The 21,871-nt window shown below is 39.7% G+C and overlaps 1 protein-coding gene across 3 annotated transcripts in view; it reads left to right on the top strand.

Moving 5' to 3' along the window:
- LOC124720218 (L-galactose dehydrogenase-like) overlaps positions 1-21,871 on the top strand; it is a 79,533-nt gene that overhangs the window by 52,495 nt on the left and 5,167 nt on the right. For all 3 annotated transcript variants that reach the window (XM_047245539.1, XM_047245541.1, XM_047245540.1), the window contains 2 exons: positions 9,526-9,657; positions 15,504-15,676. In XM_047245539.1, the coding sequence (XP_047101495.1) occupies positions 9,526-9,657; positions 15,504-15,676 (305 nt within the window). The remainder of the gene's footprint in view (positions 1-9,525; positions 9,658-15,503; positions 15,677-21,871) is intronic.

Below are 21,871 nucleotides of genomic sequence, written 5' to 3'. Positions count from 1 at the left end.
TTGAGAACTCAAATGGGAATCCCTGAAGGGAAGACAAAATTCTTTTCGAAGAACACTATTAACAACATTGAGAGATCTGGCATTTGAAGCTGACTGCCAAATGATTCTACTGCCGCCAACATACATTGTGCATAAGGACCACAATGATAAGATATGTGAAATTAAGGGTCACACAGAGGCATATAGACAGTCATTTTTCCCTCGTTCTGTCTGCGAGTGGAACGGGGAAGGAAGTGACTAGTAGTAGTAGTAGTAGTAGTACAGGGGTACCCTCTGCCACACACCGTACGTGTGGAGTATCTGTGTAAATCTAGGTGAAGATCTAGATCTGCAAGAGTTGCCCAATTCCAATTGTGATTTGTTGATGTAATCATAGGATACGGTGCTTTTTTTCATTTTGTGAAGTGCAGAATTTGACATTGTGAATATTTAACCCTTGACTGAGCGTGCTGTTCTTTTATAGCACAGGCAGGTGTGCAGCATATTTTGTACACATGTAAAGAATAGCTGTCGTCATATTACTGAGACAAACACACACAGCCAGAATCACAGTTTAATATTATTAGGGAACCCTCCATACTGTAAATCATGTATTTTGATGTGCTTCAAATATGTTGTAGGGGTACTTACCCTGAGTACCTGGTTATCTGTTTTTTTAGCGATGGGCCTTGGTATTTGAGAAAATCAATTTTGAAGTTCATTGCATGCTTTGTATACCCGTAACATTAGATGTATTCCGAGCAAGTCAGTGTAGTGCAGCGGTAAAGGTTCACGGCTAATGTGGTGTAGGTACCGTGTTTGAATCCTGCTCCCATAAGTTTTTTTTATGTATGCGAGAACCATCCAGAAAATTTGGTCCTAACATTCAAAAACGAGTAGATGAATTAAATGGGAAATACAGAAATGTAGTCATATCCTGCACAAAACCTGGTAAGTTCATGAAACTGGTGTATGAAGAATTTTTATGTTCTGTAATTCTTCCGTACATGGGACAGACATTTTTTTTGTACATTATCAATTCATGGGGAGTGCAAACCGATTCAACTTTATATGATCGTCTATTCAGTGATGAAAGGAAAGTGAGCACCTGCACCCTAAAAGTGGTTCCTTCTAAGTGCACTCCTTATTGGCAGTCCTGCGATGTTTATTTTTACTGACAGGTGAGAATCTTCACGAAAATTATTCAGAATGGTCTCGACTTGATGAAAGACAATAAGAGATAGCGCTTCTAGGGAAGATTCAAAAAAATTACATTCGCTAATCCTACATCAATTCAGCGCACCTAATTTTGAAAGCATGATTAGATACGCATGATCGCATCGAAATTAGTGGATGAAAGAGAAATCTTTTTAAATGCAAAAGAATTGTGTTTCCCAGTATCGCTCATGAGGAACAAGACGGTTGCTTTCATAAAATGCATGTGGTGCTAAGAAAATTTGTGCTTTGGTTGCTTCTATGATAAGTATCACCCACAATAGTGTTCTGTTACATCAAGCAATGGGGACGATGAAAAGTAAGATTTTGTAATATTGTATGACAGAAAAAATTAATAACTGAATATATCTTTATAATTTTGCACACCTTACACTGTTTGTTGATAATCTTTGAAATAAAATTGAAAAATTTGGTTGATTTTTCTTTTTTCCGGGGGGGGGGGGGGGGGGGGTGGAGGGTGGAAGTACATGAGCAGGATTCGAACACGGCACCTCCAGCGCAGTAGCCGTGAACCTTTACCGCTGCACTACGCTAACTTGCTCAGAACATATGTAATATTAAAGGCATGCAAAGTGTGCAATGAACTTCAAAATCTATTTTCTCAAAAACCAAGGCCCGTCACTAGAAAACTGGATAGCCAGGTACTCAGGGTAAGTACCTCTACAGCATATTGGAAGTGCATCAAAATACATGATTTACAGTATGGAGGGTCCCCTTGTTAGTTTAATTAAACAGTAGTAAAATAAACTTACATTATGTGAGCTAAATCACTAATTAAAGAATAGTCAAATAAACTGTCATTATATCATCCTGATTTTGTCACTCACAAAAGTTACCCCACAGTAATGACCCACTCATAGCATTAAGGAATGGAGTTGCAGCAGATCCGAGGCAACAGCTTACTCAATTGCTAATTATTTCGTAGGCAGCTACCTATTTGTGGAATTGTGCTGCTAGCTTGGAACTTGGTTCATTTTCTTGCACAGGTCGTAAATTTTTTCTCACATAGCTCACTTTATATTACTGCTGCTCACTTGAACGTATGATAGTATGACTTATCACTGTGTTAGTAGGAGCAATAATGAAGGAATAGTTACAGTGCTGCAATTGTAAAGCGACAGTGGAATAGTACAAGACAATGTTATTTGTGGTTGGCGCACTTTACGCGTAGGTGTGCCTGCTTGAGGGTTAAAATGAGCTCCCAGTCATTGCACCACTTGGAATTCTTATCAAGGTCCAACTTTATATTTAAGCCGCCTTTTCCAGACAGTTCTACATTAAAAATAACCACATCATATGTGAAAAGTCTCAGTTAATGTTGTCTGAAGATCATTAGGATACAGAATTAACAGCATGGGCCCCAACATACTTCTGGGGAACGCCTGAAGTTACTTCTGTGTCTATAGAAGATCTCCATCCAATATATGCTGTGTCCTCACCACCAATCACAAATCTCACCCAGTACCCCATACATTCATACTTTTGATTATAAGCATAGGTGAAATGTGAGTTGGGTTTCATAACAACAGTGTTTCCAGAATCCACATTGTTGGGCATGGAAGAGGTCATTCTCTTCAAGATATCTCATTTCTTTTGCTTTCAGGATAGATTCTAAGGTTCTACAGTGGGTGGATGTCAAGGAAACTGGATGGTAGTTTTGTGGATTACTTCTGCTAGACTTCCTGTACATGGGTGTTACCTGCACTTTCTCTCAACTACTAGGCACAGTTTTTTTTGCTTTTTTGCTCGAGGAATCTAGAATATATTATTGTTAAAAGAGGGACTAACTGAGATGCAAACTTGTTATAGAATTTAATAGGGATTACATCATACCCTGGGACTTTGTTGCAGTTGTTTCTCAATGTCACCAATGTCACAGACACTAATGCCTAGTTCATTCATCTTTCCACTGGTGTGGGAATTAATCCTTTGTAAAGGAACATTTTCAAATGATCAGCAATTCTGCTTTTGCTTTTCTATCCTCCATTTCAGTACCTGTCTCAGCCATTAGTGTCTGGATGCTATTTTTAGTGCCCCTCACAGCCTTTACATTTGACCAGAATTTATTTGGCATTGGGAGCAATCTTTCAATAAAGATGTGCTGCAGTAATACTTAAAGGCTTCACACACTGCCCTCTTGACAGCCAAATGTATATTATTTAACATATCTCTATCTATAGCTCTATGCTTTGGTTTACATCTGTTATGCAGTAGCCTTCGCTTCTTTATAAGTTTCTGCATTGTCTCTGTATACCATGGAGGATCCCTCTCATTATGAACTGTTTTACTGCGTGCATTTCTATCCAGTGCATGCTCAACTATTCTTTTAAACTTGAGCCATAGTTTCTTCTATTGGCTACAATTCAAGTTCCTCATTGAGATATCACTAGTGCCTCATTATCTAGTTTGTTGAACATATAAATACTTTTACTTGTTTTAGTTGGCATCTGTATTTCGGTAATCAGCTAAAACTGTCTCATGGCCACTAATACCAGTTTCAATGTGAACATCTTCAAAAAGGTCACGTATGTTTGTTGCCATTAAGGCCCCCACATGATTAAACTGATTTATCAGATTTGCTCTTATCTACCTACAGATCTGTTGAACACAATCCAGCAAGTTTGTCTGTTGAAGTGCACTTTTGAAGCAGATGCTGTTCATGTATGCTGTATTTTGACACTAGTAGGAGAAGAAGAAGAAGAGGAGGAGGAGGGGGAGGAGGAGGAGAAGAAGAAAGACAGCACTGGTCCAGAGTATGGTTTAAAATGGAAGAGAAATACGCACATGAAAATCTGTTGAAGAGCTTTTGCACTCAGGAACCTGATGGTTTCATCAACTTTCTCCAAATGGACAGCGAAACTTTTAATAACATATTTACGGCTACTTCACGCTTGCATTGAAAAAGAAGACACAAGAATGCAAAGATTTATTTTCTTCTCTTTGGTTCTCTAATGAAAGTTGATTAAAATACCACAACATAGGAACACATGGCCAGCATTGTCCATGGAAGAACCCGAGAAATTATTATTATTTTAATTGCACATGAGGGTGTATGTTGTGCCTAGAACAATGCCTTACTTCTCAACCTCTTCCTGTGTAATATTTGGCTTGGAAAGATGTGACACATCTGCTATTTTATTAATTCTCAGCGCTATTTTTTTTATCATATTTTCCTTCCAACTATAATCATTTAATCATTTCTTACAACATGGTGTAGTACAAAATAAACCAAAATACACTAAAAATATGAAAAAAGTTAAAACGAGTGAAATTATTGTAGAATTTGAAAACTTATTGAAATTTTGTGTGCTGTCTTTGCTAAACCTGAGGGTTTCACTGTAGAATGCTTTGGTAGACTTTGTTTTTGACAATGTTATTTTGCAGCTTTTTAGGCAAAGACCAGTCCAGTTTTTTCCAGCATTTCACATTTGAAAGAGTACATCATGTTATTAATTTTTTTTACTGGCTTCCTTCCAATCTTTCTCCTTTTCTCAAATAGCAGCATTTGCTTTTGTCACGTCAGACAGCCTTCCCCGTGTTATTTGTTACAGTGTGCAACAAGCTGCGTAGAATAAGAGCTTGCCAAAATAAGCCTCATCTGGCCAAAAAAATCTACCTACCAATGCTCAGGAACAATCAGGAAAAAAAACAAAAAAACTGCTACACTTAAAGGACTTTCTTCATTGGGAAACCAGTTAATGATGGTCTGTCATGGAACAATGGTAGCAGATGAACCCCTGCAAAGTGGTACATATCTAAGATAATAGTCAACAGTAGAAATGGGTCGTTCGCAAACTAACGGGTCCAAAGGAATGGTTGATCAAGATGAACGGAACGAGCGATGAACGAATTCTAAGGAACGGTCTTTCACAGTTCACTTCGGTCACGGCTTTCTACTTATAGTTCCCAGGAACGGGAAACGGTCGGTCTTGTTCCTGCAACAGCACGTCCGCCAGTCTCGTTCCAGCCTCAGTACCCGTTCCCATCTGTCTCGGTCTCATTTGGCAGGACTCGTCCTTCTTCGCGTCGCCACTTGTCACAGTTCCGCTGCCTACTGCTCGTAGTTAGATCAGTATAGAGTTGTTCGTTTCGTTCACTGCACACGCCCATTCTAGATCTGTTTCAAACCTTTTTGAACTCTGAACTTCTGGTTCTTTTTGTATTCTATTCAGCACCCATGACCAGTAATTAAAATGTATTTTATAATTACATAAAATTATTTGATATTAATACATACATCTTTTCAGGTAACAAAAGGGCATATCAGCTTACTTCACTATTTTGATAAACAGCAGAAGAAATACTTGTAAAAATGCAAGATTTTTTTGTTATTACACATGCAAAGGAGGTTGCCACGGCACACACGAGTGGCCATTTTCCGTCTTTTTTTGATCCTAGCTAAAAGAGCATGTTCATTGCTATGGAAGGCAGATCGACTTTTAAGTCCACATTCCATAATCGAGTGTCTGGTGTCGCATTTTGTGAACAGAATATGATAACTTCTACAATATTATTTCAGTGGTACAGGGTGGCGCCACAAAAAATCGGCCCTGAGTATAGACTGCTCATTGTCACCTACCAATTTTCGTCTGTTGTTTCAAAGTTTTTGTTTGCATTAACTTATTTGTTATTTCTTCACTGCCTAATTATTACATGTTTATCTATTCTGCTTTTGTGGACAACAAATCGTGCGTGATTGGCTAGCAGTCTGTACTAGGATTGACTAGCAGTCCGCACTCGGAGCCGGTTTTTTGTGCGCCACTTTATATTATTTCACTGCGATCAGCCACATAATGCTATAGTTGGCTAATCGAGAGGTTTTGCAGAATCACGAAAATTACAAGTGTGTGAGAATTCTGTTCTGAATAAAAACTCTAACCCCCCCCACACCTCCGCGCCCGGCGCCTTCCATCTTCAGTCACCTATGCTCCTAATTTTCAATTTTTCATAAGAACTGTATACCAGGCACAAATGAACGGTGAACGAGTAAAAATGAACAGTTTCCAAAAAAGAGCGATCATCAGTGAACTAGTTCCCAAGGATGAGCAAGTTTGCCCATCTCCAGTCAACAGCACACTTGGTCTCGAAAGAGACCAGGCAAATGCACAGTTGGGAGACTGGGGCTCAGCTTTTTGTGGATATGCCCGAATTGGGTACTTTGTATGAGGAAGGATTGGAAAGTAATGCACAATAATTTGTTTTTTCCCTGGTATTGCAACTGGAATGTTGAAATTTCACAGCAATATAGTCTGAGGTTTGCGCTACAGAGGGTATTTGTTTTCATGTGCAGCTGTAGTGAGAAAGGCCTGAACTACAAAACAGGCATGGCACACATTTTATTGTCATCAACTTGTGAAGAGCAGCGAAGCGTAGTTCAATATTTGTGGGCCAAAGGTCATAAATGGAGTTAAATTCACAGAGACATGTGTGATGTGTATGGGGGCAACTGTAGGGACTGTAGCAGTATCTCCAGGTGGTGTAAATTCTTCCAAGAGCACCATGTGAACCTTAGTCATTCACCATGCTCCAGGCAGCCGGTAACAGCTGCAAACCTGAAAACGTCATTACCATTGAGGCAGTAGTTTCAACGAACAGCGTGTGGAACTGCAAGCCTTATCACAGCAGTTAAATGTTTCCTATGGTGTCGCATACAGTATTGTTCGTGATGCATCAAAATTTCATAAAGTTAGTGCTCACAGGGTGCCTGAGAACCTGATAGACGATCACAAGGGTCAGCAAATGATGACAAGCTTGGATCACTTAACGTGTTATGCCATAGAAGGGTGTGATTTTCTCAAAGGCATCATCACTGGTGATGAGTCGTGGGCATACCACAACTCACCTGAAACTGAGCAGACCTCTATGGAGTGGAAACATGCTGGTTCCCCAGTATGAAAAAAAATTCCAAGTGACTCAGTCTGCTAGGAAAGTGCTTGTGTCATTGTTTTGGTTTATGCGTGGTATGTTACAGTAGACCTGCCGAACACGGGACCATTGTGAATGCTGCAGCCTACATTGACACTAGCTCAGATGGCAACCCAGTTCTAAGCAAAGAAGGGAAGGCAGAAAGGTGGAAGGAGTATATAGAGGGTTTATACAAGGGCGATGTACTTGAGGACAATATTATGGAAATGGAAGAGGATGTAGATGAAGACAGAATGGGAGATAAGATACTGCGTGAAGAGTTTGACAGAGCACTGAAAGACCTGAGTCGAAACAAGGCCCCCGGAGTGGACAACATTCCATTAGAACTACTGACAGCCTTGGGAGAGCCAGTCCTGACAAAACTCTACCATCTGGTGAGCAAGATGTATGAGACAGGCGAAATACCCTCAGACTTCAAGAAGAATATAATAATTCCAATCCCAAAGAAAGCAGGTGTTGACAGATGTGAAAATTACCGAACTATCAGTTTAATAAGTCACAGCTGCAAAATACTAACACGAATTCTTTACAGACGAATGGAAAAACTGATAGAAGCCGACCTCGGCGAAGACCAGTTTGGATTCCGTAGAAATGTTGGAACACGTGAGGCAATACTGAGCCTACGACTTATCTTAGAAGAAAGATTAAGGAAAGGCAAACCTACTGACAATGTTGATTGGAATACTCTCTTTCAAATTCTGAAGGTGGCAGGGGTAAAATACAGGGAGCGAAAGGCTATTTACAATTTGTACAGAAACCAGATGGCTGTTATAAGAGTCGAGGGGCATGAAAGGGAAGCAGTGGTTGGGAAAGGAGTGATACAGGGTTGTAGCCTCTCCCCGATGTTATTCAATCTGTATATTGAGCAAGCAGTAAAGGAAACAAAAGAAAAATTCGGAGTAGGTATTAAAATTCATGGAGAAGAAGTAAAAACTTTGAGGTTCGCCGATGACATTGTAATTCTGTCAGAGACAGAACGGAATGGACAGTGTCTTGAAAGGAGGATATAAGATGAACATCAACAAAAGCAAAACGAGGATAATGGAATGTAGTCAAATTAAATCGGGTGATGCTGAGGGAATTAGATTAGGAAATGAGACACTTAAAGTAGTAAGGGAGTTTTGCTAGTTAGGGAGTAAAATAACTGATGATGGTCGAAGTAGAGAGAATATAAAATGTAGACTGGCAATGGCAAGGAAATCCTTTCTGAAGAAGAGAAATTTGTTAACATCGAGTATAGATTTAAGTGTCAGGAAGTCGTTTCTGAAAGTATTTGAATGGAGTGTAGCCATGTATGGAAGTGAAACATGGACAATAAATAGTTTGGACAAGAAGAGAATAGAAGCTTTCGAAATGTGGTGCTACATAAGAATGCTGAAGATAAGGTGGGTAGATGACGTAACTAATGAGGAGGTATTGAATAGGATTGGGGAGAAGAGAAGTTTGTGGCACAACTTGACTAGAAGAAGGGATCGGTTGGTAGGACATGTTTTGAGGCATCAAGGGATCACAAATTTAGCATTGGAGGGCAGCATGGAGGGTAAAAATTGTAGAGGGAGACCAAGAGATGAATACACTAAGCAGATTCAGAAGGATGTAGGTTGCAGTATGTACTGGGAGATGAAGAAGCTTGCACAGGATAGAGTAGCATGGAGAGCTGCATCAAACCAGTCTCAGGACTGAAGACCACAACAACAACAACAACATTGACACTTTGGTTAAGTTGCATCATGCCCTTTGTGACAAACACAACATTAATGCTGACAGTGTCAAACTTCGTGACCTTGTTGTGCGGGGGGGAAGTGGAGGGGGGGGGGGGGGGGGGGAGGAGGTTACTCCAGTACCATACAGTCGAGAACTTGCACCATTGGATTTTCATCTGTTTGGTTCTGTGAAGATATTTCTGGTCAGCCAACACTGTGACAAATGCAGAAGTGAAATCAGCAGTCTGCAGATGGATGTACTCCACACAAATGGACTTCTACGAACAGGGCATATTGAAACTGGTACCACAATGGCAGAAATGTGTTGAAAACATTGGTGTCTATGTAGAAAAATAGGTAAAAGATGTAAGTTCATGTGTAATTTGTTTTTTTACCTATTAAACTTTTTGATAGTAAAATTAATTTTTTATGGTGACTTGTGAAGTGGTGAGATTATTGTGTTTCGGTTAGTGCTTTTTTGGTCATGATACTTGTTTACAGTTTTCTTGACAGCCCTCTGTACGAGTTGTTTAGTGCCGTCATAACTTGTTGTCAGTATGCTTTAGAGAAGTAGGCCGCAGTGGCCACACCTTGACTCCTTCCACATCCTGCAAGGATCTTATTATCCGGCCCAGTGTGTGAGCGAGTGAACCAAAGTGGCCCGTTTTCATGCCTTTCACAGGAGAAGGGTGTGGGCGTGATCTGTGCGGCGGGCACGGCGATGGGCCTCCTGAGCAGTACGGGGCCGCAGCCGTGGCACCCTGCGCCCCAGAAGCTGCGGGATGCGTGCCGAGCGGCAGCTGGCTACTGCAAGGTGGGTGCGAAGCGAGAACGTGAGTGGCGCACGTGTAAAGGAATATCAGGATAAAGATGCCTGTGGCATGTAAGGAGCTAAGTGGAGGGTAAAAGGTGAAACAAACAGTACACTCATGACAAAAGTGATGGGGTTCCTCCTAAAATCGTGTCAGACCACCTTCTACCCAGGATAGTGCAGCAGCCACCACCAGCTTGCACAGTGCCTCGTTGACAACTTGCCAACCGAAATCAGGACTCGTCTGACGAGGACACAACTTTCCAGGCATCTAGGGCCCAACTGATATGGTCACGAGTCCAGGAGAGAGACTGCAGGTGGTGATGTCCTGTCAGCAAAGGTACTCGTGCCAGTTGTCTACTGCCAAAGTGTTTGTTGTACATCTGAAATTGATTTCTGCATTTATTTCATGCAGTACTGATTGTCTGTTAGCACTGACAACTATATGCGAATGCCACTGCTCTTAGTCTTTAAGTGAAAGTCATCAGCCACTGCACTGTCCGTGATGAGAGATAATGCATGAAATTTGCTATTCTTGGAACGCTAGTGACACTATGGATCTCAGAATATTGAATTCCGTAAAGATTTCGAAAACGAAATATCACATGCATCTAGCTCCAACTACAATTCCACATTAAAAGTCTGTTAATTCTGATCGTGTGGCCAGAACCACATCAGAAACTTTTTCATGTGAATCACCTGAGTGCAACTGAGAGTTCTGCCAATGCACTGCCCTTTTGTACCTTGTGTACATGATACTGCTGCCATCTGTATAAGTGCACATCACTATCCCATGAGTTTTGCCACCTCAATGTGTACTACAAATAACATGCAAAGCATGATACATCGCAAACAATGAAAGTGATTTTTCCCACTCAGGCTGTGTATTCTTAAGATATCTTCTCAGCTACTCGACTGGTTTTCTCTTTGTAAGCCATCTTCGAATGTTTACCTGCATAAAAAGTACACGATAGTAACATAACATGTAGTGAGAACAGAGTAGTGAAAATGTAGCGTGTGATGTGCTGCTCAAAATTCCTGAGATTATTCATGTAAAAATGGAAAGTTATTTTGTATTTTGACCACCTTCCCCTTCAAAGTAGCTCCCTACCACTTGTATCCAATGCTTCTAACAATTTTCCCTTCTATGGTGTCAAAACACTGTCCATTCAACTTCAATTATATTTTTGGGAAGGGGAAGAAGTCACAAGGAGCCGATTAGGTGAGTAGTGTGGGTGGGAACACTTGTCATGCTTTTTCTTGCCGGTGATTCCTTCACAGTGAGGTAGTTGTAAGTAGATGCATTATGATGATACAGAAACCAGTCTTCGTACTCCGACAGCGTGTATACGCCCTGGTACAACTGAAAAATCTGGGAATTTTTTTGAATTCTGAAAATTTTTTAGAATTCCGTGAATTTTTCATTGTTCTAGTTTTCAGTTAATTTTTTGTAATTTTGACTGGTTAGAAGTGATACTCTAAGAGTTTTAGTTTAGCCCACTACAGTAGAATAAACAACAAAATAAAACTTTAAATGTAAAGAAAATGTGCCAGTTACAACGACAAAATAAAGTGCACACACAATCTTATATTTCTATTAGCTCGCAGGAAAATATTGCTGGTGTCAATTTGAGAAACTTTACTTTCAAAGTAAATATCCTTTTATGCAAAATGAATTATGGTACGTGAGAGAAAGTGCAATAAAGTTCTTAAAGCACAGTGCATTTTGAATCTCATTCAAAACTTAACAGTCTGAGGGCCAGCAACTTAAAAATATTTTGGGCCTACAAGACTGGTCGTTTATGCCTTTATTTAAAACTTACCAGCATAATTGTGCTTGATATATCTGAAAGGCTAACACACACTAAAAGAGATCAGGTTTCAAGGTTAGTTTTTCGCATTTATTTTAGTTGTTTCTTAGATAACAAATTATGCAGTAACAATGGAAAAAAGTATAATTATCGTTCACAGAAAGCCGAGATGAATTCTTGAGCAACTGCACACGTAATTGGCTTTTCTATGGAAATGTTGAAGTGCTAGACAGAACATTTATTCAGCCAGGTAACTCACAAAATGTTCGGTGCACAGCAGTGAAATTTACAATTGTGCTTGTCAGAAATATTCAGTTGCTGTGCTGTAAGGATCCTACCAAACCACACTCTTGGTAGAAAGCAAGAAATCTTTGACGACCAGTATTATATGTGAAAGCTTAGCTTTTCTTGTAGCTAAACATTATGCATGGTAATTTAAACCATTAACCTTTCCTATCTGTGAGTTTGCACTACTCAGTTGATGTTGCTTGGCTGACTACATCATGTGCCCTACGCTCTGAATATCTGCAGTCATTGGCTGGTGTTCACGTGACACGAGTTACGATTGGCGGACAAAAGCACTTCACAATCTCAATTTCAGTGCTTCCGAAGCTACCGTGCTGTTTTTGGTGCAAATCGTATTTATACTTTTGTAATACAAAAATACGCCATGTACATATTGCCACACATCAAAGATCTTTCCAAAATGCATTGTTTTTACTGAGTTTTGTTTCCTAAATTCCAGGAAGTTCAATGGTGGTGTATAAAACCTTTACCATTCAAAGCATTTGTATGTTTACAGCTCCAAGGAAAAGTATACAGCCACATAACATGCAAACAATGTACTTTCACCTAGGATAAAGTGTATGTTTACCCATGATCTATATAAATGACCTGGGTGACAATCTGAGCAGTTCTCTTAGGTTGTTCGCAGATGATGCTGTAATTTACCATCTAGTAAGGTCATTCCGAAGACCAGTATCAGTTGCAAAGCGATTTAGAAAAGATTGCTGCGTGGTGTGGCAGGTGGCAGTTGATGCTAAATAACGAAAAGTGTGAGGTGATCCACACGAGTTCCAAAAGAAATCCGTTGGAATTCGATTACTCGATAAATAGTACAATTCTCGAGGCTGTCAATTCAACTAAGTACCTGGGTGTAAAAATTATGAACAACTTCAGTTGGAAAGACCACATAGATAATACTGTGGGGAAGGTGAGCCAAAGGTTGCGTTTCATTGGCAGGACACTTAGAGGATGCAACAAGTCCACTAAAGAGACAGCTTACACTACACTCGTTCGTCCTCTGTTAGAATACTGCTGCGCGGTGTGGCTCCTTACCAGGTGGGATTGACGGAGGACATCGAAAGGGTGCAAAAAAGGGCAGCTCGTTTTGTATTATCACGTAATAGGGGAGAGAGTGTGGCAGATATGATTCACGAGTTGGGATGGAAGTCATTAAAGCAAAGACGTTTTTCGTCGCGGCGAGATCTATTGACGAAATTTCAGTCAGCAACTTTCTCTTCCGAATGCGAAAATATTTTGTTGAGCCCAACCTACATAGGTAGGAATGATCATCAAAATAAAATAAGAGAAATCAGAGTTCAAACAGAAAGGTTTAGGTGTTCGTTTTTCCCGCACACTGTTCGGGAGTGGAATGGTAGGGAGATAGTATAATTGTGGTTCGATGAACCCTCTGCCAAGCACTTAAATGTGAATTGCAGAGTAATCATGTAGATGTAGATGATGTAGTGTATTTTCACCCGGGCAAAAGTGTTTCACCTGGGAAATATAGGAAGCACCGGTTTTTTTTTTTTTTTTTTTTTTTTTTTTTTTTTTCTCTCTCTCCATGTTACACCCTGGTCCCATCTATAAGGCCATTTGCATCCAACATTTTCCCTCAGTCTCCTCAGCTCATCGCCGTAGGACTTTCCTGAGACTGATCGACCACATTCAAGAAATTCCTTATGGACAGTTTCATAAATGTCAAAAGAAATCATTAGGACTGATTCAGTGTTCCTGTGAACTTAGCACACTTTCTTGGGCTATGGAGAGGACAGTGTCTTCCATGCCGAAGACTGCCATACTGTTTCAGAATCGTAACTGTACACCAACAATTCATTCGCAGTTATGACTCTGGGCAGGAAATTTGGATCAACTCAAATTCCTGTTTCCACTTCACTGCACACCTGTTCCCAATAGTCTCATTGTTGTGCATTCTACATACAAGGAACAAAATTCGCTGCATTTTGTCCCATTTTCAGTTCATCAACTATAACGTATCAACATGTCTCGCATGAAATACCAAACACGGATTGTCTGCATTGCATCCTTGTTCATCACTTCGTGCAATTTCATGATCATTTTGGGAATTGTCTGTGATGACAGTAGGCCCAAGTGTTTGTCATCCTCTACAGGCTCCTGGCCATCTTTAAATAATCATACAACTCAAATGTTCTTGTTTAGCCAAAACTTGTGCACCAAAACCATCATGTAGTGCACAGCGGATGTCAGTTGCAGTTCTGATAAGCTTAAAATAAAACTTAATGCACATTCTTTGTTCATTCCAGTTAGCCATTTTAAAATTTGCAGATACAGTAGAAAAAGGTGTAAAGACGTCAGTAACAACTTTTACACTCATGCACTCACTATGAAACCATATGGCAGACTGGCAATTGGAAGACACAACTAGTTACACCTCATGATGGAAGTTTGTACTGCTAATAGTTTGGGTGCAGTATTCAAATTCTTGTAAAGCAAAAGTTATTGCACAGAACATTGTACCGCATGCATGAAAATTATAGCAAACTCAGTGTGCTGCTGGAAGGGGTGGCAGCTGGCAAATAGACCAGCAAGCAACAAAACGTACACCAGCCTGTGCAACATACCTGTTCTGCCACTATATCCCTCAACACCCGTGCTGATGACCTTTCTTAGGCTTTCCTCTCCTGCAACTACCCCTCAGATGATAGTCACAAACCAATGTCCTCCTCTCACTCTGACTAATGCTGCTTCCACTTCCAAAAAACTCAGGAGCATCCCCCTCGTCACCCACCTTGAATGCCTCAAGACTGTACTTGGTTGAGGCTACAACTTTTTGAATGTGACTCAATGAAATCCTGTCCCACTGATATCCTTCCCAGATGCCCTCATAACCTCCAAAACATGCTAGTCAAATTTTATGACACTCCCAAACAATGTCTGCCTCCGTAGCCGAGTGGCCAATGCAACACATCGTCATTCGGGGACCCGTGTTTGATTCTGTACTGTCAGGGATTTTTCCGTGGTAGTGGGACTGGGGGTGCTCTCTCAACCGTGTAATGTCAATTGATGAGATACCTGGTTGAGAGGCAGCAGCTAAAATCTCAAAATGTTGACAACGGCCGGAAGTGCGGAGTGCTGACTACATACCCCTCTATACCATATCTGGTGACGAATGACTGAGGATGACACGGCAGTTGGTCGACTGCCGCGTGGTCTTCAGGTCCTGACCGCAGTGTTTTCTTTCCTTTCCTCCCAAATGATTATCCCTTACCTCACAGTTCCTCCTCATTCAGTTGTTTTAAATACTAAACATACTCTTAATGAGTAGATAATGACAGCATTTTGAATTTTTAAATTCAGTCAATAATTAGATGAAATATTAAAAATAAAATATTTCATGCTCCTGGAAGCCTATTAGATAGCCAACCTGTAGCTGGTATACTGGGTTCCAAGACAGTTGTTTACTAATGTAGATTACAGCCAGGCAGTTGTTTACTAATGTAGATTACAGCCTTTATACCAATATTGTTTCATGCGTTGCAGCATGACTGATCTCATTAGTAAAACAGTAACCCAGTAATTGCAACTAAGATGGCACAGCCTTACAAGTTTTTCTGGTTTATTTACGGGATAAGTGCAGACACTGCAGAGATCACTCTGCAGTATGATTATATTAAGATTTTAATGCTATGCAATGCAATAATCTTTTTAATGAATGTCACACTCTTGTTTACTCGCATTGCCAGTGTGAACTGATAGACTGTCTCACTGTCGTAGGAGAGGGGTGTCGAGCTGGCCCGACTGGCGATGCACCACGCTTTGACGCGCGAGGGGCAGGCGACACACGTCGTCGGAATCAACAGCACACAAATCCTGCGCTCCAACCTGCAGATCCTGCGTGACGGGCTGACTTCTACAGAACAAGAGGTGCTGCGTGACGTCAAAAAGAAGTAAGGCCGCTTCTGATGTGTGCTGCATGTTTTCCCCTGGTCTGTCTAGGTTGAGTCACTTTGCTGCCAGGTTCCGAGAAGAATTCATTTTTGTTTGTTCTTAAGGTATACTTGAACAATCTGCAGAAATTGTATCTTGTGGGGCAACATTGTCAGTCAAAAAAGTTGCAGCCACATTTGGCAACATTGCCAACCACTGGCAGTGTTTGTAGCAAAGTCATTTCAGAGCCAGAAGCGTTTACACAGTTGACAGTACAGCTGTGGAGTGGATGAAAGGTAGCTCCTAGAAGTGAATGTGTCTCTGCTGCCTGCTAGGAAAAACTTAGCAAGGAGAAATACAATTTGGGCTTAATGGATGCGTTCTTTTTCATGTCCACAGACTGCTTTTGAAACTTTTTAACTCGTGAACTGATGGTAGATACATACCTGTTCCAGAATATTGAATCACAACTTCAAATATATCAGTATTATAAAGCAGTTGGTCTGAGAATTGGTAAGACCACTACCAATATGAAAGATTGTATGCTGTCAGCTGGGTATACTGTACACAACCTGACTTACTTTGCACACTATCCAGTAAGTTCCAGCAAGTGCCCCATGTGGCTGGTTTTGGAAGTTCTGAGTAAAATGGCTGCTTAGATACGACATAGTGAACTTTACTGGTAGGAAAACTGTGATTGTGTTGTTCCCTACATCATCCTCCTGGATGATAAATGTAGTTAAATGGACATAAGTATTTTTATGTATTTTACATTGTCTAGAAAATCCATTGCGGTGTAATAGTTATGTTCTAGGCGTAAATACCACAACTTACAACTCTTGTATTCCATTTTGGAAGTTTTGGCTCTTGAATTCTTGTGATGTAACATAGATCGCACCCATTTATTTGTTGTTTTCATTTCTGTGAGAGATCTATGCCTGCTCTGACTGTTCATTCCATTTACTGACGACGATAACATGTTCTTACCACATGACTCATATTTTATAGCCAGTGTATAGTATGACAACTGTCAAGACTACAGAAGGAGAGCAGACACGTCAATGACCAGATAGAACATTCATAATTTTGTGTGTGTGTGGGGGGGGGGGGGGGGAAAAAGAGGGTCATGATCATGAGGGAGATTTGAACATGATTCTACCACTTTGCAGTCCAACACTGCGACCACACAACTACGACGTCACAGTTCTTACAATTCTCCCGATGATACACATCTTGACCTTGGACCATAAACTGTTTCTATTTGGCTTCTTTTTTCACAGTTCACTATACCTTCTTCCTGTTTTCATGTATTCTGTGTTCATTTTTTGAAGGGCCATCCACTGGCCTGTTTTACCACTAAATCTGAGGGCGGGGGTGCAATGGGGAGTTTCCCATGTTAGTTTCCAGTTGATATGAATACATCCAAGTTTTATATCCTGTTATGATGTTGTATATGAATTCAAAATTTTCTGTCAAATTTTCTTGGCGTTTCCTCTTAGTCATTTATTTGACTCAAGTCTGTTTCTAAGGCCAAGTGAAACTGTGCTAAATTAGCTCTCTATTTTATAAATTACCATTACTGTGGAACCAGTAGGTGATTAGAAAATTTTATTGCTAACACAGATACAAAAGTGGGCAGTAGATACTAAAGATTGACTGTCCGTGCTCTAGAGCCTTAAATGTAACAGTTGTTCAGCATGCTGATGTAGCATTAGTGACTAAGATACAGTCTTGACATGCCAGAGGTTGTAGTTTCCAATTCAGTCAAGATATTTCAACTTTTTATTTTTAAATCTTTTTTGAAATGACTTTGATCATTGTTTTTATTCTGAGGACTTCGCAAAAATTAAAGCTTTAAATCCAAACACCCAGGAATATTGACAGATGGTGTCATTCTCTTGCAGGATAATGTCCAACCACGCACTGACATTGTCATTTAGAGTACACTGCAGAAGTTTCACTGGGAAGGTCTTATACATCCTTCATACTGTCCTGATCTCTCCTCATGTGATTTCCATATTTTTGGAGCTCAGATGAAGAGGTACACACTTGGATACAATCGTGGTTCTGCAGGCAACCGCAAACAATTTTCCATGAAGGTGATGGGACCAAACTGATGAGGTCATTGGTCCCTAGGCTTACACACTACTTAATTTAACTTAAAATAACTTTCACCAAGAACAAAACACACACACACACACACACACACACACGCGCACACACACATGCCCGAGGGAGGACTCGAACCTCTGACAGGGGGAGCTGTGCGATCCATGAAGGTATTGACTGTCTTATTTCACAGTGGGATAAATGTATTAGCAGATTAGAAGTTATGGTGATTATTTTTGAAACAATAAACAGTTTACTTACTTTTTCCCATGTGTCTCATTTTCATTAAACTGCCACTTTATTTATAATCATTATATATTGTTATAGTGGTCTTCAGTCCTAAGACTGGTTTGATACAGCTCTCCATGCTACTCTGTCCTGTGTGTCATTATATATAGGACCATTTATAATTTGTTTAAGTCTAGATTTGCATTATTTTGTCCATAGTGCAACAAAAATGTATGTTGTAAATGTTTGTATGGCCATTACTGTCCAAAAAATGTATATCTTGCTATGAACAGTTCATTTTTGGCACATCTAAAGGCTGTAAATCATTAAAACAAACACATTTTTTCTTGCAGTGAGATCTGTTCACAAAATTTCAGTTATCACTTTTCTCCTACAAATGTGAAAATATTTTGACACACACCTACTTAGGGGGAAATGACAGTCATAATGGAATTAGAGAAATCAGAGGTCTCGCAAAAAGGTTTACGTATTCATTTTTTGTCATGTGCTGTTTAAGAGTAACTGTAGAGAAACAATTGGATGGTGGCTCGAGGAACCCTCTGCCAAGTTTTAAGTGTGAATTGTGGAGTAGTCATATCCCACAGCAAATATAAATAGATTATTTTGTCTTTTGCTTTTTTAACTGATAGGTAGCATTTTCAAACATTTAAATATTGTGATAAATTAATAAAAATATGCCAAAGATTCAAATGAAAAAAGAATGATAGGAAGAAAAAATGAGAGCAAATAAAAAAGTTAATATGATGATTTAAATGACTGAAGCCAATTAATTGAATAAGAATAAAGTCATTTTGAAAAGATTTAAAAGTAAAAATTTATACACACCAGATGAGACCATATTCACAATTTTCAGTGGGACCTCCACTTGTAAAACAGTGAACTTGCTGCTTAATATATTCTAGCAAATGTCTCTATTCTTGAAACTTCCTGACAGATTAAAACTGTGTGCTGGACTGAGACCCGAACTCGGGTCTACCAACTGAGCTACCAAAGCACGACTCACAGCCCGTCCTCACAGCTTCAATTCTGCCAGTACTTCTCATTCTGTCTCTATTCTTAAATAGTTGCTCATAATTAACACTGTTCACTTTCTACATAATGAGTTTGGCAAGTTCTAGGTTTGTATCTGTTATTACGCTCTATCTTAAAGAGTCTCTAATCACTTCATATTTCAGAGTTTACAGTTTCTTTGTTATTTGGTAATATATTGTAGTCAAGTTCCTTTTGCTCCTGGTCATGTCGTTTTTCTCTAAGATTTCTTCTGGAGAAATTTTTTAAGGATACACGGTATTCTTCTTAATGAAAATTCTGCTAAGGTATGATCTTAGTGATTTCTGGTACCGTACCCAAAGCTTCTTCCACCTAAAAATCACTCATTGTCCTATTGTAGTGGAATTTGCTGTCATTTGTTAACATATCTTTCTTTTTCTAGAGATCTTCTACCGCTTCATTTTGATGCATAGCTATTAATGGTCTCCATGGGGTTGTTTTTGATTATTTTTGAAACAAACCTGACTTTTCAGTATGTGATTCTGTCACTATTATTTTCAATCTTCAATTTTACAATAGTTCTTGTACCATTATTTGTTCTTAGCTCTGTTCCTTTGTAGTAAAGTATATGTCTTGATTATAGGTCTGATTGATCTTCATTTTTGTGGCACATGTCTGACAATCCCATTACATCCCATTTGATTTGATTTAACTTCTTTTGCAACTCCACTAAATTGTCTGTCAATACTGAAGTGATGCAGTTAATTATGTCTGTATGAAAAATAGTAAAAGCAGTTGTGTTTGTAATGCCCTGATCATTGTATGTGTATCCAAATATGGAGTAGCAAGATGTGACCTCTGAATTAGTCTAATGCTGCCAGTTGTCTCTCACCTGGATCGGAATGGCAACATTCCAAGAACTCACAGCCTCAGACAACTCGAAGCACCAGCACACTAGCCTGCCAAAACCTAAAGACTATTTTCCCCCTTCCATATGCCTCTCATTTCTACTTTCTTTCTATTCTAATTTCTTTATCCTTTCAACTTTTCATTTCTCTTCCTCTTTTGACCCATCCTTACTATTCACTTGCTCACTTCAATCATTCTGTGTACAGCATTAAACAGTATACTGATAGTTTATTGTTAGTATATTATTCAGACTAAGTTTCTCTGATGTCTTTGTCTTACATTAACCCTTTCTGACCATCTGGCTACAACTGTGTCATTTACTGTGTCTTAGCTGCAATAAAGGTATTTTTTTCAAAATGGAAACCTGTGTTACACATTTGTGGATGTTCAACTTTTTCATCATGCGCAAGTGCTGCCAGTTGTTGGGTATCACTGCGAAAATATCAGCAAGTCAGTGTAGCAGTGCAGAGCAGCTTGTGACCATCAGAACACATGGATGTGGTTGCTTCAGTATATTCCACTGTGTAATTGGATCTTGTTATTCTTATTTTGTATGGTAAATGTTGAATGAACACTGGTCAAAAAATAAAAGATATAGAAAACTAAAAGAGTGTGAAGAAAGGAAGAGCTACTATGAATAATTGCTGAGACTGAAGAAATTAACATAAATTAAGGCTAGGTCAGTAGTAAGAATTGAGGACATGTTTTAATAGCAGTTCCCACCTGCAGAGTTCTGAGAAACTGGTGTCTGACGGAAAATCCAGATGACACATGTGGTGATCACATTCATCCTGACTGACAACTACGTAGTAGTCATTCCAATGTAAAAGACCGATCAGCATTTACTGAACAGCTGGTATATGGTGTATTTTTTCACATGTGGGTCTCCCTTTGGTAGTGTCTGCTTTGTAAGTTAAGAGGACTGGCATAGGTGGTGATAGGAGAATGCATAGAGAGAGTCTTAAAAGTGGAGCTGGTCTGATCAGATACTGTGGTGGGCAAAATGGCAGACAGATAAGACCTCATTTTAGGGGATGATTTTAGGAAGACATAGCCTTGTCAGAGTAGCTGATTAACATTCTCAATATCAGGATAATACTGAATGACAAGAGGCGAACTCTGAAGGGTTTTTTTTTGAGGGATCAACGGTACCACGACTAGATGTGATAGCCTGGGAAATCTGCTTTTAAACTATGCTGGTAGGGTAATTACTTCCAATGAAGGTTGAGGCGAAGCTGGTGGTGTATTGCTGCACCTGAACAAATGCATTTGCCTCAAATACCAAGGATGTAGGGGACAGAACATTTGACGTGGAAAGGATGGCAACTGTCAAAATATAAGTAATGTTATTTGTTAGTGGCTTTAATGTGAACAGAAGAGTGTAGCTGACCTTCATTGAGGATGAGATCGACATTGAATTAAGTGGCATGGGATTCAGAATAGGACCATGTGAAATTTAATTGTGAGAATGTATTTGGAGATTCTAAGAATTTTAACTGGTCAGCCTCCCTATGAGTTCATATGGCAAAGATATCATCAATGTAATTAAACCAAGCCAGGGGATGAAGGTTTCTAGATCCCAGAAAACCCCTCCAAGCGACCCATGAAAAGGTTGACGCAGGAAGAAGCCATCCTTGTTCCCATGGCCAAGCCCCTTATGTGTTTGTGTGTCTGCTCCTCAAAGGCAAAATAGTTTTTGGTAGGTGTAAAGTTGATTAAGGTGAATTATATAGTGAGAACTGGCATTACATGATGTCCTTTGTTCTCACCACCCATTTGGCATTAATTTCTTCATTCTCAGCAGTTCTTCTCGGTAACTATTCTTTTCTTCACTCCTTTTAGTTTACTATATCCTTATTTTCTGACCTGTCCTGTCCTGCATCTGTGGTGTTTTGTCAGTAATCTCTGTATTGCATATTACCTTATTTTCCACCTATAAGCTCTTAAGTTTCCAAATC

The sequence above is a fragment of the Schistocerca piceifrons genome, chromosome 11, assembly GCF_021461385.2.
Source record: "Schistocerca piceifrons isolate TAMUIC-IGC-003096 chromosome 11, iqSchPice1.1, whole genome shotgun sequence".
In the NCBI taxonomy this organism is placed as follows: Eukaryota; Metazoa; Arthropoda; class Insecta; order Orthoptera; family Acrididae; genus Schistocerca; species Schistocerca piceifrons.
This window is presented reverse-complemented; position numbering and strand designations above follow the sequence as displayed.